The sequence below is a fragment of the Malaclemys terrapin genome, chromosome 20 (genome assembly GCF_027887155.1).
Source record: "Malaclemys terrapin pileata isolate rMalTer1 chromosome 20, rMalTer1.hap1, whole genome shotgun sequence".
Taxonomy (NCBI): Eukaryota; Metazoa; Chordata; order Testudines; family Emydidae; genus Malaclemys; species Malaclemys terrapin.
In genome coordinates, this window is record NC_071524.1 from 12406534 (window position 1) to 12418287 (window position 11754).

At 57.7% G+C, this 11754-nt stretch overlaps 2 protein-coding genes across 3 annotated transcripts; one reads left to right on the plus strand and one right to left on the minus strand.

The window, feature by feature from the left end:
* Positions 1-265: 265 nt before the first annotated feature.
* Positions 266-8493, minus strand: TRAPPC6A (trafficking protein particle complex subunit 6A). Of its 2 annotated transcripts, XM_054010144.1 has the most exons (6): positions 8388-8493; positions 6428-6495; positions 4593-4710; positions 3459-3542; positions 1611-1704; positions 266-422 (listed from the first exon to the last, which is right to left on the minus strand). In XM_054010144.1, the coding sequence occupies exons 1-6, from the start codon at positions 8445-8447 to the stop codon at positions 391-393; spliced, it is 456 nt and encodes a 151-aa protein (XP_053866119.1). In that variant the 5' UTR covers positions 8448-8493; the 3' UTR covers positions 266-390. The 2 variants fall into 2 exon arrangements, with proteins under 2 accessions (XP_053866119.1, XP_053866120.1); XM_054010145.1 differs by lacking the exon at positions 6428-6495 and having other exon boundaries at positions 8388-8464.
* Positions 8483-10575, plus strand: BLOC1S3 (biogenesis of lysosomal organelles complex 1 subunit 3). Its single transcript, XM_054010143.1, has 2 exons — positions 8483-8567; positions 9542-10575. Exon 2 carries the CDS (start codon positions 9559-9561, stop codon positions 10126-10128), a length of 570 nt encoding a protein of 189 aa, XP_053866118.1. The 5' UTR covers positions 8483-8567; positions 9542-9558; the 3' UTR covers positions 10129-10575.
* The last annotated feature ends 1179 nt before the right edge of the window (positions 10576-11754 follow it).

The following is an 11754-nucleotide window of genomic DNA, read 5'->3' on the forward strand; positions in this document are numbered from 1 at the left end:
ATGACCTCTCGAGGTCCCTTCCAGTCCTAGAATCTATGAATCCCTGCTCACCCAGAGACCTGAGAATCACTCCCAAAGCCTCAGGTCACAGCCACCACTTTTCTGCTACTGCACATCCGACAGGGAGGGATATTCTTCACACCCCACCAGCTCGAGCTCATTCACTTCCATGGGGTAGGACTGGAACACCAGCATTAGAGTGCCAGGCCAGCCCCACACCTGACAGAAGCTGGCTGGTTACCTGGGAGAGCAGCAAAGACGAATGGAAATCAAAAACACTTTATTGCAAACCTATGACATCCTGGTACCCAGAAAGCAGAAACCAGCTCCACTGAAACAGGGCTGCAGCCACTGTCTCTCTTCTACCCATTCTCAGCCGCCAGCACGAGGTCAGGATTTCTGAATCACCACTTGAAATTTACCTGGCAGAAAGAGAAAGCACTGAGCGTGCAATGCAGGCCCTTCGCGAAGGGGAGAACACAGAAAAAGGGAAATGCTGCCATGGCCATAGGTGCCGACTCCGTGGGTGCTCCGGGGCTGGTGCACCCATGGGGAAAAATTAGTGGGTGCTCTGCACCCACTGGCAGCCAAGCTCCCCCATGCCCCACCTCCTTCTCCCCTGAGCGTGCTGTGTCCCCGCTCCTCCGCCTACCTCACAGCGCTTCCCGCCTGGCCGCCACTAAACAGCTGTTTGGCCGCTTTGGGGTGGGGGGAGGAGCGGGAACGTGGTGGGGAAGAGGAGGGGCCGGGGTGGGGATTTGGGGAAGAAGGGAGGGGGCGGAGTTGGGGCAGGGACTTGGAATGGGGGCGGGGCAGGGCCTCATGGAAGGGGTGGAGTCAGGGCGGGGCAGGGGGGTAGAGGAGGGTCGAGCACTCACCGGCGGGAGCAGAAGGCGCCTATGACCATGGAAAGGGGCTGGATTAGAGAGATCTCATGGCTGAGAAACCTCTGCCTGGGAAATCACTGTCCTGGCTTCATCCATGCAACCCCACCAAATACTGAACCAAGAGCCCACATCCGACTCCCTGGGGCTCTCTTTCCCTGGACACATTCCCAGACGCCTCTTCACTGAGCGCTAGCTAGGAGGGGTCCCTTTCGGAAGTGAATATTGGGCAGGGAGAAGGTTGGCCCCCCTGGCACACCCTCCTGTACTACACAGGCGGCAGCAGGGCACCATCCTCCACATGTCTCAGCCTCTAGGGCTTCTCCAAGAGAGGAGTTCAACCTGCCTGGCCCGCTCCATCCTGGCCCCCTCTCCAGAGGCCACCGGCCAGGGGAGCCAGCTGGGGCCAATGGTGACAATAGCTTTGTGACAAGGGCTACCCCGTTGCCAAGAACTGGACTCAGACCTTCTGTCTCCCTTGTTCCACTCAGGGCCACAGAACAGATATCAGCTGGCTGGAACATCTGGGCAATGCCCAGCACATCACACTGCAACCCAAGGCTCCCCAGGGCTCTGACAGGCAGGGAAGTAGGGAACAGGGTGCTCGCTGGGGGCACCCCCTTCTTCCCTAGAGCAGGGATGGGGGAGGGGTATATCCTAAGGTGCCCTGGCTTGCGTCCTACTGGATCTCAGTTCCCTCTCCCCACGCAGAGGCTAACTACTTACTGGACGGCATCACCGGCACCTCGGCAGTCACAGTGCTGTCAAAGCCCAGGTTGGAGAGAGCTCCTTTCACAAGGCCACATGTAAAGGCGAGAAACTACAGGAAAGGCAGAGAGCTGGTCAGTTCTCCCCTGGGGGGCATTCTGGAGGAGCAATACTTGCCCTAGGTAGAGGGGGATCGAGCTAGGACTCACTAGCTAGACTGGGAGTGACTCTCTCTATGTGCAGACTGCCCCAGTGACTAACCAATAGAATCACAGAATATCAGGGTCAGAAGGGACCTCAGGAATTAGGGAATTATCCTCACAGTCATGGACTCCTCTGATGAAATCCGGGCTTGCCCAACTCAGTGGGGGTTCTACCATTGACTTCAGTGGGCCCAGGATTTCACCCCCACATTGTAAGGCCAGAAATAACAGTAAAGATCATCTGTTCAGATCTCTTACATAACATGGGGCAGATAACCTCCTCCACTGATTCCTGCATCAAGCCCGTAACTTAGGGCTGAGAACAGCATCTCTTTGTAAGATGTCCCATTTTAATTTAAAGACTCCAAGTGGTGGAGAATCCGCACCACCCTTAGGTGAATTCTCCCAGTGGTTAGTTACTCCGACTGTTAAAAATTGGTTATTCCTACTCTGAGTTTATCTAATTTCAGCTTCCAGTAACTGGAACTTGTTCTAACTCATTTGGCTAGATAAAAAAACCAGAAATCTCCTCCACATGTAACCATAACTGTCTTTTGGATAAACTAAAGAGACTGAACTCTTCAGTTTCTCCCCAGCGTGGACCCCAGAATTGGAGGCAGCATCTCAGTACTGGTCCCATCAATGTTCTACAGAGGGAAAATCACCCTCCTGCTCCCACTCACTACTCCCGTTAACCATGGGCGGCGGGTATAACAGGCCAGAGGAGGCGTAGCCTCCCCAAACAGTCCAGCGTGGCCCTGCCCATGCTTCGCCCCCAGACCCTCTCCTGCCTGCTTCCAGTTCCCGCTCTTCCCCCATGGCTCGGGTGGGGGTGGGCCAGCCTGTAACTGGGACTCGGGGCGACTGGGGCCAGTGCTTGCACCGCCCAGTGCATCGGGGCTGGGGGCTGCCCGCCTGGTGCTTCGGGGCTGGGGACCGCTGGGGCCGCCCGCCCACCCGCCCGGCGCTCTGGGGCTGGGGACTGCCTGTTCAGCGTTCCAGGATTGGGGGCGCTCAGGTGGCCGTGGTGGGGTTGCTCTAGGCTCTGGCGGGGATGGGGCAGGGCCTCAGGCAGAAGGGGAGTGGCTGGGGGATAGCCTGCCCCAATGGGCGGTTCACACGCCACCCATGCCATTAATGCATCCAAGCATCCCATTAGCTCTTATATGGGCTTTCAACAGTTACACGAGCTCCACGTTCAAAGGACAACAGTGATGGACTTCACCAGAGGACCTGGAACCCAGAGCACAGGAAAGCAGGCCAGGTCAGAGTCCATGCAGCTGTGTTTATTATTTTAGAACATCCAAGGTATGCTGAGGCCCCCCAGATGAGGCAGAAAGGCCTGGTCCCTGCCCCAAAGATCTTATAACCTAATATGGACTATCTGAGCTTGAGAGGGGCAGTCAGTCCCAGGGGAAAAGCAGCCACAAGGCCTACCTGGTTCGGATTCCGCTTCCAGCTTGGCTTGCTATGGCAAGAGGCAACACACAGCATGTCCACGACTGCTTTGGAGGAATTTAATCTGTTGGGTTTTATATGGGGGATCTGAACACGGAGGAGGGTTTTAGCCGTGGTGACAGAGGTCACAGTGCAGCCTTTCCTGTGGCCCTGACAAACAAGGAGGAGATGCTTCTACTGGAGGATGGCCCCACGGTGGGCTTACCTTGGGTGCCTCCTCCAGGTACTGCTTCCCATTGGACAGCTGGCTTAGAAGGAGGAATTGATTGTCTTGCAGCATGTAGGTTCCCTGTGGGAATGAGAGATCTGTGGGTTTGGGAGTCAAAAGAAGTCAAGATGGCTGGGCCTCAGAGCTGCAAATACTAGGCCCGTTAGAAATGAAACCAAGAGTCAGACTGTGTGAGCAGCATGTACCAGGGTGCCCCCTGCGCAGCACATGAGACCATCAGCAATCGCCTAGAAATCCATCGCTGACTGCCACAGGCTTCCGCAATGCCAAGCCCCCGATCCTAGCACAGCAGGAAGGGCACTTCCTTCCACTAAATGATCCTAGTGCTGTTCTGTACTCCAGCTTGGTCAGTACACTCGCTGTCTCTGACGCAGCCTTCAGAGGGACCCCTGATCTGCAAATGGCACCTCGGAATCTAAGTCAGGTCAGTTCCAGAGCAGGGACAGGCACAGGACTCCCAGTACGCTCTGGTCCAGTTCTGGATACATTTCATGGTCTTTGTATTAATCTCTGAGCTCTAATGGGCTAGGACCTGCCAACCTCAGTGACCACCTCTCTCCCCAGGACAATGGGGACAATAGGGTGGAACTCTGGGGCTGGGCATTCTTACTGGAGGGTCCTCAGCTGAGGAGCTCTGTTCTCCTGGAAATAAGGCTGCGCGTGTGCCACACACTGCTGAGCCACAATGCCAGACTCAAATGTTTGCTCAGGCCTCTTGATACTACCTGGGGCAGCAGCCTAGTCCTTCTCCACCCTCCTCTTGGAATAAGCTATGGAGCAAGAAGTGCTTTGGGGAGAATGAATGCTTCTCTTCTCACCCGTCTGCATTGTGCAGCAGGGACACTGAGATAGAATCATAGACTATCAAGGTTGGAAGGGACCTCAGGAGGTCATCTAGTCCAACCGCCTGCTCAAAGCAGGACCAATCCCCAATATTTTTTGTTTGTTTTTTGCCCCAGAACCCTAACTCACAACCCTGGGTTTAGCAGACCAATGCTCAAACCACTGAGCTATCCTCCCCCTCTAGGGAGGAGCCTGCAAAGGCCAAGACAAAACTGTGGGAGAGCATCCAGTCATCCTGGGAGCAGGGGAAAGCCTCGCAGCTCTTACCTGATGGTTGGTGCGCAGATTATCCACCTGCTTCTTGAAGACGGTCATCCACAGATCCTTGCAGAGGAATTTCAGGACGTCCAGCTCATCCTTGAATGACGGAGTCTCCTTTGTCAACCTTCAGCAGAAGGGGGAAATCGCAGAGTTTGGTAATTGTCTCTTTGAATGGGTCCTACAGTATCAGGCAGCGGGACTAGAGAAAACCCGGAGCTGAGTCACCTGTCAGAGCAATGCTGACAGGATCATTGGCAGACTGCCCAGGGCTCTAGCTCCATCATTTCCTGTTTCCCTTGTATCTTGTCAAAAGAGATTAAGCACTAGATGTATCAGAAAGGAAGTTGGATTTACTCAGGCCTGGGCTTGGAGCCCTGCCTGGGAAGGGAGCTGGGAGCCCCTTCAGCACATGCAAGGGGGTTTGAAGCCACTCCGGCATTTGGAAGTGCTTTTCACTTAACAGCTAAACAGAAGGGCTGAACATTTTCAAAAACAACAAAGTCGCTTAGGAGCCTAAATATCATTCACTTTCTGTGTCTATTTGAGTCAATGAGCTTCAGGCTCTTAAATCACAAATGTGCTTCCTTTGTGCTCTCTCATGGTTTTAGGACACATCCCCCATGGAATCAGCCACCCTGGCCTAGCGCAACATCCAAAACTCTGCCCATCAGCTAAGCCAACAGACTCACCAGGTCACTCTGCTGCCCAGTGGGCAGGAGGAACTGCAGGAGGACAGACAGCCCAAGCAAGGGGAGCCCAGAGCAAACGGTGCCAAAATTAGAAGTGAATCCAGCTTCAGGACCCCTGCCATGTCCCAGCCCTTCCTGGGCAGTAGCGTAGCTAGTGGGGTGCAGGGGAAGCAGCCGCTTCCCCTCAGCAAATTTGCCAAAAGCGGCGCCTTTGCAAAGGCGGCTGGAGGAGCGAGGGGAGGCGCAGGCTGGCTGCCCGCAGCGTGGCCGGCAGCCATGGGTGGGCGGCGGGAGCGCGGCCAGGGAGCGGGGGGGGAGGGGGGGGGGCAGCATGCGGCCTGAAGCCACGGCCAGAGGAGGGGGGGGGGGGGGGGATCCATTCCATGTTTCATCTCTGACCCCTACCTGTATCATGCGCCAAACCAAAATCCAAGACCTAAAAAAACTCTCAATCTGGCTCCAGCCATCACAAACTGACCTCATCCTTACTCTGAATTGTACTGATTGGCTGGTATACACAGTATCTCAGTTCTAGGCCGAGAGAGCAACAAAGAAGGTTTGTGTGGGCGTCTGATGAACAAATGTGGTTTGAGTGGGTGGCGGACGTGCGGCCGGAGGAGCGGGGGGAGGCGCAGCATGCGGCCCGCAGCGCGGCTGGCTGCCGCAGCCGGAGGAGGGGGGGGCGCAGGCTGGCGGCCGGCAGCCACGGGGAGACGGCGGGCGCGGCCAGAGGAGCGGGGGGGGGGCGCTGTGGGGGGGGCGCTGTGGGGGTGGCACGGCAGGGCTGGAGGAGCCATGGGGGGTGGAGGGGCGGTGCAGCCGGAGGAGCCAGCCAAGGGCGGGGCGTGGAGTGGCCGAAGGAGGAGCCAGCCAAGGGGGACATGGCCAGAGAAGGAGCCAAGGAGGGGGCGCCTTTTTTAATATTTGCTCCCCCTCCTCTTAGAAGCTGGCTACGCCACTGCTCCTGGGGCCTTCCCTCCCTGGTGCTCACTGGGCTCCATTTCAGACTCTGATGCACTCCCAGTTCACAGGGACCGTTTTGTACTGGGAGCTGCTCCTGCCGATCTGTCGTCCACGTTAAACTTCCTCCTCCACCGTCACTCCATGAATCTCCCACCCCACCCCGCCTGTGCTCTGGTACTCTGCACTCACCTCTCCGAGAGTCCTTGGCCCACTCGGAAACCCACTCCCTCCAGGGCACCGAGACCTTTCTCCTGTTCCTGTCAAACACCACAGATGAAAAGGCTCAGAATGGAGTCAGTGCACGTGAGCCATTTGTCTGGCGCTGGGATTAGCCTCGCCTAGCAGCCCCTCCATGGCTTCAGAAGGGTGGGAGAAGGTCTCTGACCTGGGAGCATCAGGGCAAGATGCAGCATTGTGAAGTTGACGTTGAAGAGTGGGGTATGGTGGGTTGGGTTGAGGTGGGGTAGGGGAACCTGATGCTCACTCTGAAGTTTCATCGATTTGTTGACTCCAAGGCCAGAAGGGACCATTGTGAATGTGATCATGTAGTGTAGGGTGACCAGATGTCCCGATAAAATCGGGACTGTTCCAATATTTAACCCTTTGTCCCACGTCCCGATCAATGTATGATTGGGACGCCATTTGTCCTGATATTCAGGTAAGGAGGCAAACAGAGGGAGGCGCTGACCCCATGGGTGCTCCAGGGCTAGGGCAACCATGGGGAAAAATTGCAGCCAAGCTCCCTTTCCTCGCCTCCCCCCCTCCAGTGCTTCCTGCCACCTAACAGCTGTTTGGCGGCGCTTAGCGCTTTCCAGGAGAGAGGGGGGAGGAGCAGGTATGTGGCACGCTCAGGGGAGGAGGCGGAGAAGAGGCAGGGCACAGGCGGGGACTTGGGGAAAGGGAGTGGAATGGGGGTGGAGCAAGGGCGGTGCAAGGGCAGGAAGAGGCGGAGGGTGAGCGAGCACCCACCTGGCAGAAGGGAAGTCGGCGCCGTAGGGGTCAGTGGCTGGCGGGGGGTGAAGAGGTGAGCGGTGGGCAGGCAAGCAGGCGGGGAGGCGAGTGGTGGGTTGGGGACTGAGGGATGCAGCAAACCAGCAGCAGGCCGGGGGAGAAGGAAGGGCGCAGTGGGGGGGCCGAGCGGGGAGGGGGCAGGACCTGGGGCCGAGCAGGGGTGGACTGTGGGCGGAGCTGATGGCACCCCAATGTGTCCCGATATTTTAGTGTGGTGATCTGGTCACCCTAATGTAGTGTGACCTCCCATATAGCACAGGCCAGAGAACCGCACCCAGCCTTTGGCACAGAGCCCCAACCCCTTCACTGCACCCAGCCTCTGACACAGAGCCCCTCCCTCACTGCAAAGAGTCCTGCACTGCACCCAGCCTCTGACACAGAGCCCCGCCCCCCACTGCACTGAATGCTGGCACAGAGCCCCGCCCTGCATCTAGCCTCTGGCACAGAGCCCCGCCCCCAGCACAGAGCCCCGCCCCGCACTGCCCCCAGCCTCTGGCACAGAGCCCCGCCCCCAGCACAGAGCCCCGCACCGCACTGCCCCCAGCCTCTGGCACAGAGCCCCGCCCCCAGCACAGAGCCCCGCCCCGCTCTGCCCCCAGCCTCTGGCACAGAGCCCCGCCCCCAGCACAGAGCCCCGCCCCGCACTGCCCCCAGCCTCTGGCACAGAGCCCCGCCCCCAGCACAGAGCCCCGCCCCGCTCTGCCCCCAGCCTCTGGCACAGAGCCCCGCCCCCAGCACAGAGCCCCGCCCCGCACTGCCCCCAGCCTCTGGCACAGAGCCCCGCCCCCAGCACAGAGCCCCGCCCCGCTCTGCCCCCAGCCTCTGGCACAGAGCCCCGCCCCCAGCACAGAGCCCCGCACCGCACTGCCCCCAGCCTCTGGCACAGAGCCCCGCCCCCAGCACAGAGCCCCGCCCCCAGCACAGAGCCCCGCCCCGCACTGCACCCAACCACTGGCACAGAGCCCCGCCCCCAGCACAGAGCCCCGCCCCGCACTGCCCCCAGCCTCTGGCACAGAGCCCCGCCCCCAGCACAGAGCCCCGCCCCTCGGCAGCGCACCCCGCCCGCAGCCAGCGACTCGCCGCCCGACCCTGAGCCTTGTCCCCGGCTCGGCGCTCCCTCTCACCCCCCTCCCCTCACCGCACACAGCGCATGCGCCATCTCCATGTGCAGCGCCTGGAACAGCGGCGAGTCAGCCATGGCCGGAGTCGCGACTTCCGGGATCGGACACCATGTGACTGATCATGTGACCTGCCTGCCACGGGATCATGTGACCTGGACGCCGTCTGTACCGTTCCTGTTCCCCCTCCGCGATAGCGGGTAGCGAAGAGAAGCGGGTGGGGGCGGGGCTGGTGGCTCGGACTGTGGGGGCTGTTTGAGGGACCTGAGGAAGGGGGGGGACTCTGGGGGAGGGGTGGGGGAGTGTGGGGTGAGCACGGGTACTCTAGGGGGATGGGTGGGATGAGTGGGGGGCTCTGGGGGGGCGCTCGGGGAGAGGGACAGAGGCTCGCGGGGGGAGGGGAATGGGGGGCTCTGGGGGGAAGGGAGTGGGGGGCGCTCTAGGGGGATGGGTGGGATGAGTGGGGGGCGCTCGGGAAGAGGGACAGAGGCTCGCGGGGGGAGGAGAGTGGGGCGCTCTGGGGGGAAGGGAGTGGGGGCGCTCTGGGGGGAAGGGAGGGGAGTTGGGGGCGCTCTGGGGGGAATGGAGATGCTCTTGCGGGAGAGGGGATGAGTGGGGATGCTCTGAGGATGTGGCGGGAAGTGTGGGGGCACTCTGGGGAAGTAGGGGTGCTCTGGGGTAGAGATGGAGGTGTAGGAGGGAGGGTTGGGGTGGGGAACTGTAGGGGGAGCAGGGTGCTTTCTGGGAGAGGGGCTGGGGAGGCGGCTCTGGAGCAGAGGTGGAAGGGATGTCTGTGGGGCGTGTATGGGGGGTTTCCCTGAGAGATGAATGACAGGCTTCCGGGACTTTGCCCATGGCCATATTGTGCCCTGTGCTGATGTCCGTCATGCCATGGACTGGTGGTCTCCCTATCCTGTTACCGTGTTGCCCTCTCATTCACCGCCTCTCTCCTGGCTGGGTACCTGCCATCCAGCGGCTGTTGGGCTGGGTTGTTGCTGGCACATAGCACTTCAGCTAACGGCCCACCTAACTGCCCCTCCCTGGAACTTCACAACCACTTGCCAGCTTCTTCCGGGCTCCTGGGACCCATCGACCTTCCGAGCTGTCTCAGGCTCTTCTCCATTGTCTCAGTTTCCCCTCTCTTGCTGTGATTGACCTGCTTTTGTTTCTTTAGGTGGCTGAAGCCCAAGGATGGCAGCACCCCAAAACAAAGCAGTGGTTCAAGGGGAAGCATCTGAGACTGATTCCGACGAAGAAGTTTATCTGTCGTCCGTTCCCCAGGCCTCCTTTCCCAGCCTCTCTGGTGTGAAAGTCCTCGGGGAAGCATCTGAGACAGATGATGAAGACGAAGGGAGCCCAAGTGGGCACAAAGTCAAGTCTAAGCTAGTCGACCTGGACCTGCCTCCCCTGATTGTCATCAGGAAGGAGGAGCCAAGGTCTCCTATGGGAATAGAAGAGAAACCTGCCCTTCGTATCCAGCACCAGGGGCGCTACAGCACCTTGCTGCAGCAGAAGCTGATTGAGAGCAATGCCCGCTTGTACTACGATGTCAGCAGCACCATCAAGCAGGTGTATCAGATGGCCACCAAGGAACTCGGCACCATCACTGCACAGCTCAGCAACTCGCAGAGCGGCATCATCAACGCCTCGCACAATATCCGCCTCGTTCTGGATGACTTGCAAGCGGTGGCTGACAAGATGGACATCGTCACCAGCTGCAACCTGCTGCCCGATATCCAGATGGAGCTGCCTCCTGCATAACCTACCCCTTCTCTTGGAACTAGGGGAGCTGAGCTACCCCGTTCTGTTGGCAGCTTGGTGTGCTGGGCTGGTTGGTTACTGATGGGTACTGGCTTGTCACAAGGAGGGGATGTGGAATATCAAATGGAACTGCTTTAGCCCTGAAGGGTCTTTGTAGTTTTGAGGATGACAATACTGCCCAGCTAGTCCCAAGCGAATTAATGACCAAGGTCTCAGGGAACACCGCTCCCAGCATGCACAAAGGTCTCATGCAACTGCTGCTTAAGAGATCTGCTGTTAACAATATTATGTGGCTGGAGCTAATCCCAAGAAATAAGTGCAGTGGATGCACTGTAAGGTCTGTGCTTTAGGGTAACACTTTCAGAGTAGTATGACCAGCACGTGTCTGAAGGCCAAGGACAGTGCCTGTCCTGTAGCTGATGTAAGTAAACAGCTCTAAGCATGGAATGTGTGGGTTCTTTTTTCTGAAGCGTCTCCATGCCCCATCTGGTCAGCGAAACTACTAAGGGGACTAACTGTCATGTGGATATGTCCCCAACATAGAGCAGTTGTCAGATGGTCATTTCCAGTCATCCCCCCAGGACGGAATTTAAAGCAGTGATTTCTCAGTGAAAGGTTTCTCAGCCTGTTCCTTGGTGTTTTATCATTTGTGAAGCTAATACAGGCTCAGTTATGCTGACAAATACTGTCATCTCTAGTTCTGCCATTTTCTTCTCTCCCACCTACTTCTAGGAGGTGTCCTTGGCCTTCTCGTCTTCTCCCTCTACACCCTTTCTTGGTCATCTCCTCCACTCACCTGGCTTCAATTACCATATTTACACCGATGACTCAACCCTACTTGTCCAGTCCTACATCTCCATCTGTCTCTGTATCCTCCTTGGTCATGCCTTCCTTTAGCATAGTGCTGAGTATCCCTGCCTGTTATGCGGGAGACAGGGTTTGATTTCCTGACTGAGAGGCTTCACTTGATTATGTGACCTGGTAGCCTGCAATAGCAGAGGATTGGACCCAGGAGGTTCCTTCCAGTCCTGTGTATCTTCCTCCTGGATGTCTTGCTGCTATCCTAGGCCCAGATCCTCAGTGGTATTCAGGCTCCTTAACTTCCATTGATTGCAATGGAAATTAGGACCCTAAATACCTTGGAGGATTTGGGCCCTAGCAACCAAAGTCTCCTCTTTCCCTTTCTCTGTCCCTGTACAGAACACCACCATCAGGCCTGCAACTTGGGTGTCATCTGTAACTTTTCCCACACCTCACACACCCAGGTAATGCCTAAATCATGCTGCAACTTCCTCTGTAACAGCTTGCCTTTTATCTCTGTCCATCCTGCTCACTCTCTCCTCTGGGCCCTCACCATCTCCTGCTTGGCTCCTATAACCTCCTCCATGGCATCCCTGAAACCCACATTGTTCTCCTGGCCATTCATTTTGATTTAGTTGGGGGATTGGTCCTGCTTGGAGCAGGGGGTTGGACTAGATGACCTCCTGAGGTCCCTTCCAACCCTGACATTCTATGATTCTAAGGCAAGATGTGCCCATTATGATCATCTAGTCTAGCCCGTGTCATGCAGATCAGAGAACCGCATCCACTGATTTCTGCATCCAGACCACAAACCTCAATTCAAAA

Bases quoted from the DNA above. Each gene is read 5' to 3' on its own strand.
- TRAPPC6A (XM_054010144.1), bottom strand. From the start codon at position 8,447: ATGGCTGACTCGCCGCTGTTCCAGGCGCTGCACATGGAGATGGCGCAT. The intron at 6,496-8,387 runs GTGAGGGGAGGG...GGTGTTTGACAG, and splicing joins TGGCGCATGCGCTGTGTGCG to GAACAGGAGAAAGGTCTCGG. The intron at 3,543-4,592 runs GTAAGAGCTGCG...TCATTCCCACAG, and splicing joins ATCTGCGCACCAACCATCAG to GGAACCTACATGCTGCAAGA.
- BLOC1S3 (XM_054010143.1), top strand. From the start codon at position 9,559: ATGGCAGCACCCCAAAACAAAGCAGTGGTTCAAGGGGAAGCATCTGAG.